General features: G+C 39.0%; 1 protein-coding gene across 32 annotated transcripts in view; it reads right to left on the bottom strand.

The window, feature by feature from the left end:
* Positions 1 to 309: 309 nt before the first annotated feature.
* Positions 310 to 6,000, bottom strand: part of LOC6733038 (sodium/hydrogen exchanger 3) — a 30,735-nt gene continuing 25,044 nt past the window's right edge. For 23 of the 32 annotated variants that reach the window (XM_039296303.2, XM_039296330.2, XM_039296371.2 and 20 more), the window contains 2 exons: positions 4,987 to 5,329; positions 310 to 1,921 (listed from right to left, as the gene is read on the bottom strand). In XM_039296303.2, coding sequence (XP_039152237.1) covers positions 1,429 to 1,921; positions 4,987 to 5,329 — 836 coding nt within the window. In that variant the 3' untranslated portion in view covers positions 310 to 1,428. Of the gene's footprint in view, positions 1,922 to 2,037; positions 3,953 to 4,986; positions 5,330 to 6,000 lie in introns of those variants that run through there. The other 9 variants (XM_039296373.2, XM_039296420.2, XM_039296412.2 and 6 more) reach the window with 5 other exon arrangements.

Here is a 6,000-nt window from a genome sequence, read left to right as displayed (position 1 = left end):
AGTCCACGCAAGTATATTTAGGTAGGTAGGTTCCAGAATACGTCCCATTCCGGTTATTGGCTACTGTGTTCTGAGTTGTCTCCGTGCCTCCCCTTGGGTCTGGTCTGGTAATTAGAGTTCCTTCTCCCTTCTAATGCATCTTCAAATCTACGTCAGCATAGTAAATCTACTTGTTTCAACTATTCCTAGTTTTTACTTGGGATTTGAGCACGTTCATAATGTTTATGCTTGGTTAGCTCAATCCTAGTCATACACTCAAATTCCACACTGAAGATATTGAAAATCTCTCGCTCGTTCAAACATTATCCGTTGGGTATCTATATCTTTATTTTTATCGTTCGTAAATGTTTACAAAAATAATTTTAAGTTTCATAACTCTGTCCGTTTTACTGTCAAACACCAGTTACTTCATTTGTGTATATTTCATAGTTAGGGTAAGCTTAAGTTTTGCTCAACTGTATCTGCGAAGTAACCTTGTTTTGAAACTAGTTATAAGAGGGCTGGAGTAATACAACAAGATGTAAGATCTCATAGAGAAGGCTATAGAAAATCTGTTGTTTTATAACCTGCTTTAAAGCACTTTTCAGCACCGTTTTCAAATCATACAGTTCATACAGAGCTCATTGCCGTTTCCAAAACACTTTCGAAATACTCCTAAACTTTATTTATAATGATGAATGATGCAAGTTTACTGACAGTTCCAGCTGAGACAAACTTTACTGCATTATTTTTCGATCTGACTCTGCGGCTATACAGAAATTAATTGCTTTAAACTCTTTAATAACTAAGACTAAAATTGAACTAAACTAATCAAGCGCTTAAGTACTGCTTGCAACATATACTCGCAATGTGATTTCCAGTTAGCATATTTTGTCTAAATTACAAATAAAGAAATAAACGTTAGTTGTACGCTTAACATGAACTTTGGCTACGCTGTGTTAATTATTACACAATTCACAATTATCTTGCTTGCTATTTTGGAACACATCAGCTGAAATCACTAAATTATTTTTTGGGTATATATGTTTGTGGTACATAATAACAATTGATAAAATAACTAAACACAAAACTGGAAGTTAAAAATCTTAAAAAGCGACTTAAACGATCAAGAGAAATTAATTAAGTTATTCATATCTGGTGTTATATACAATTTTTGCTACTCCCTTATCTTAACATTTGTCCGATTCATGTGTTAATATAGTTATAAAGCTTTTTGGTCTAAACCTTATTTTGAAACTATTTTGCAACGTTTTTTCAACTTTTGGCTTACAAACTAGGTCATTTAAATGTGAAGTTAAGAGTTAGTTAGTAGAACATCTCATACGGGAATAGGCGCAGCCGCAAACTTTTTGGATTGTTTGATGGTGGTGCTGACACCGATGGCTCATCATCCTCCAGATCCTCTACGTCGCCATCCGTGCTTGATACTCAAATGATGCTTTCGTCGTTGTTGCGGGTCAGCCGAATGCTTGTCGTGGTGGTAGTGGCGGTGTTTGCTTCTGACCCGGATCCTGGACTAGATCCCGGTCTTCTGCCCGTGGCCGGTGTTGTAAAAGTGGTGACCACAATGTTTTCGTCATCGTAGGAATCGAAGTCCTCGTCCTCATCATCATCGTTCTCATCGGAGTCGGTTTCGGAGTCCTCGTAGTCCAACAGTGCCTTGGTCACCTGGTTCTTCCGGCCCGCCTGGGTCACGCCTGCACCGCCCACCGCCCCGGCGTTCATGCGCCGGATCTGGGCACGAGGCGTGTTGGATGGGCGTGGCAGGAGCGGTTCCCTACCGCTCATTCGCATCAAAAGCTCGCTGTTCGCTCCGCCGGCTGCGGACAACGGTGCTCCGTCCCATTCATCGGAGTCCGCCGGCTCGCACAAGGACTTGGAGTGTCCATGCTGGTACGACGACTCCTCTGGTATTGTGTCTCTGTTGGTGGTGGTGTCGTGAGGAGTGTGCGGTGGTTGTAGGTGGTTGGTGGTTGGTTATCGATGGTGGGATGATGTGAAGAGAAGGCGTAGAAAGTTAATGTCAAAGTTGTGATCAATTTTGGCAAATGATTTCGTTTGGATATTCGTATGGTTTAATGTTAGCATGAGAGGCTACAGCTAAATTAGCTATTTATATTTATATAAAAAACTTTGTAAAAAAAGATAGCATTAAATATAATAAAATAAATTAAATATATTTTGGGCACTACATCAAAGCAAATTAAAATGGAACAGGAAGATGGTAGAGAGGGTTATCAGGAAGACATGTTTAAGGCACAGTATAACAGTTCTACTTTACATTCAAATTTTTGCACTACTGTTCTTAATAAATACAATACAATTTCTTTGAGTTCGCCGTTTGGATTTTTGTTGCAAATTAAGATTAGATTAGAATTGGGATTAGCACACAGAAGAGTGTGGGTGTTAATTGGGCTCGATTGTTAGCTGTGCTGAGCCCAGGCACTGTGTTATATGTATAACACTTTGGAAGGATACTTTGTCTAATACTTACACATAGTTCGTGTGATTAAAGCCGTTTAAAGATACACTTTAGGCATAGAAATTGTGTCTAGGGAAAGTTATCACAGGTGCTCTCAATTGTATAACAGTTTGGTGTCAGTGTGTGCGTGTAGAAATATGGTGTGTGTTTGTGCATTTAGTGTACAGTTTAGCTAGTTAATTGCTCTGGCTCTGTGCTCGTTTCGGATTTGATTAATCAGATTCAATTGAGACGCCGCTAAAAAATATAATTTTTCATCAAATTGTTTACCAATGTAGTTGGTTTATAAACCGTTATTAGTTAGGATTTAGTTTGAATTTTGTTTCGGTTTTTTTTGGGTTCGAAATATTCACAAACAAAAAACACACCACAAAGGTATTACGTAATATCTTCCATTAATTGTTAACCTTTTTTTTAGAAATTGCTTTGCATAGTCTTGGGTATTGTGTTATATAATAAGATTGGAAAAGGCGGGGTGCTAATTAGGGACATATTGCATACATAACGGTTATATAAATAATACGAACAAGCATATAAAAGACATAAAAACGGAGTGCAATCACAATCACAAAAATCAATGGAAAAAAAGATATAATTAGGTCGTACTACAGTCGTATACTTGTTTTATTACTGTACTAGGACTGTTATACAAAAAATGGGCACTAGTCCATAAAACTGCAAACGTAATGTAACAACTCCAGTAACCCAGCATACTTTTTCCAATGCAAAATACGATTGCCTGCCACTGAGTCAAGCGGTCACACATCACCAATTAACAACATCCCAATTTCGGAGTAATTTATGTACAGTTGGGAAAAGGTCGAAAGTGGTTGGAGATCAGAGATCTGTTTTGAGTCAGTGCAAGAAATAAAGTTTGAAGCCAATGCAAGATTATTATCATCGAAATCGATTCAAGAACAGGAAATCAATTTCAGCTCAGATGAAAAGACATAGGGCTAGCAAAGTTTATCCTACGGGCTAAAAACTGTTACTCTACAATGATATGCTCTATGTGGCTCTATGTACAGTACTCATATATCGTGTATATATATAGTTAGTGTTTTTGGAATCGAGAGTTATCATATGCCAGCATACGCGGTATTTGGGAATTGTCTTTGTTTTTACAGAGTATCGAAATTCGTTAGTGGCCGGTTTGGTTGCTCAAGACATTGTGGTATCGTTTCAGTTTTAGATCTTTACTTCGTATGGTACGTATATGTGGCGCTGTCCTCCGATTTCGGGGAGGTTGGCGTTGAGTTTGTGGCGCTTGCTGATGTTGTATCTGTTGAATTGTTGGTGTTGTTGTTCTTGGTGGTTGATGTGCTTGTTGGTTTTACTGTAGTTGTTGTTGTTGTTGAAGTAGTAGGAGGTGGAGGAGAAGGGCTTGGAATCATGGCTGACCCTAGTAAGTTAGTTGCTCCCGGACTAAATTGCAAAATTCTACTGGGCCTTCGTCCAGTTGCAATGAGTCTGTAAAATAATCATCACAATAAAAGACACAGACGCGGCTCAACTACACAATATCCACATACACTGAATAGGGGTTTTTGAAGTATAGAACTGCAATGTGAGCAACGCTTTTTACTTTGCGACAAAGGGTGCAACATAAGACAGGAATTGGATAAGTTGGCGGGAAGAGTAAGCGGGAAGATTATGTAAGAAGCTGGGAAAATGCTCTTCAAATCTTTTTCTAATGAAAAACTAAGAAAGGTTTGCCCGGCAGGCAGGTTTTGACGTGAAAGCTGTAGGTCTAGATCACATGCCATCATTGGCTAAGGATCAGTTTAGGATCATTATTTAAATTCAATGAAAACGACAGTTTAGGAATCGAATCAATGAAAATTTGTACTACTTTTAAACAAATAAGAGCGGGAAAGTACGAAAGCAAATAAAATATATATAGCTAAGCTACTGAATACATTTTAAAATTTGAAGGTAAGTCAATGACAAATCATAGTGTTATACATATTAGTAAGCTATTAGTGTACAGGCGTAAAATGAAGAAAATACAACTGAAATGGGTCTTATACTAGCACTTTGAGAGAATTCACAGGATACCGCCTACATCCGTCTCAGTGTTTATATCAATTTATATTTGTTCGCGATTGGCCATTAGAATTTATATTTCTGAAATTCTAACAAAATGTGACATTTAAATTGACATTTTAGGATTTTTCCCAATTTTAATTCAGAGTTACGCTTTCAAAATATTACTCCTTTAAATTTCAGGATATTAATATAAGGCAAAATCAAAGACACTAGACACTGGAGCCACCTCTGGAGCCACGCCGAAAAAATCGTGTGCCAAAAAATCGTATGGCGTTACGCATCTTGTTATTCTAGTGCCTTTGGCTAAGTATGTAAAGTATGGCTAAAGTATGTATATGACCCATTTCAGTCTGATTGAAAACACAAACAACTAGATAATTTTTGCACAAAACCATGAAGATTGAGAGTAATGTGCGCAGACTTTTGGTGTCTGACGAAGTGGACATGGAACTTACCCGCTTAGCTCCAGCATGGAGCCCCTGCGAACGTTACGTCGGTGACTGGCCGTAACCGGAAATGGGCCGGAGTGACCGTCCGGACCTAGCTGATGGGCTCCGGCGCCCAGCGAGCTGGAGGAGATTGACTGAGAGCGCTTGTCCAGCCGCGGATTGTGCATGGACGTCGATGGAGCGTTGGAAGGTTGGCTGGACATGGGCACCACCATCGTGTCGGAGCCACTGGCTGCCGAGTCCATGGCTCCTGTGCTGCCGATGCCAACGCTCCCGGCCTTCGAGCTGGAACTCTCACGGCGGAAGAGACCTATGACGGACTTGGGCTGTTTAGGCTTGTTTATACCACCTTTGTTGCGGGATCGTTGTACGCGTTTTCGGTGGTTTTTACAGGGAGTTCGTGTGGTGTATCGTGTGGCACGTTGTGGGTGGGTGGTGGGTGTAGAAGTGGGCAACAGTTATCGGGGGAAACCAATGCGGGGAAAAGAGAGAAAGAAAAAGGAATATTTTAGGAAACTCCCAACGAAATGAACATCAAATCAGTAAAGACACATAAAAACTGGGTGCAATTTTTCCATCGGATATAAGTAAGCATTTATATCAATATATCACTTGTGGTCAAAATACAAACATGTAAGCTATTTACATTTAGACAATCAAAAGCCACATTGATATATACAAATTTTATTCGGCTTACACAGAAAACAAACTTTGCGAAACTTTGTTGTTTAAATATAATTTTGACGCGTCTGAATTTACAAGGTATTAAATACAGATTTAACTAATTTAAATTCGTCATTTAACATGGTACTTAAACATTTTCCAAAGCCAACTAGCTCCGCTTTTTTTCTGTGTTTTTCTGTGGTTTTCTCCAATTCACAAAGAGTAATAAACTGAGGACATAAATATTCAATACAGAAAGAAGAATCTTAGAAGAGCCCTCTCATAACTATTTCGAAGTTCTTGTGTGAATGTCAACGTTTTCCCACCGAGTTATTGTCACAAAAATATTGGTTTATG

Source organism: Drosophila simulans, chromosome 2L (assembly GCF_016746395.2).
Source record: "Drosophila simulans strain w501 chromosome 2L, Prin_Dsim_3.1, whole genome shotgun sequence".
NCBI classification, from domain to species: domain Eukaryota; kingdom Metazoa; phylum Arthropoda; class Insecta; order Diptera; family Drosophilidae; genus Drosophila; species Drosophila simulans.
This window is presented reverse-complemented; position numbering and strand designations above follow the sequence as displayed.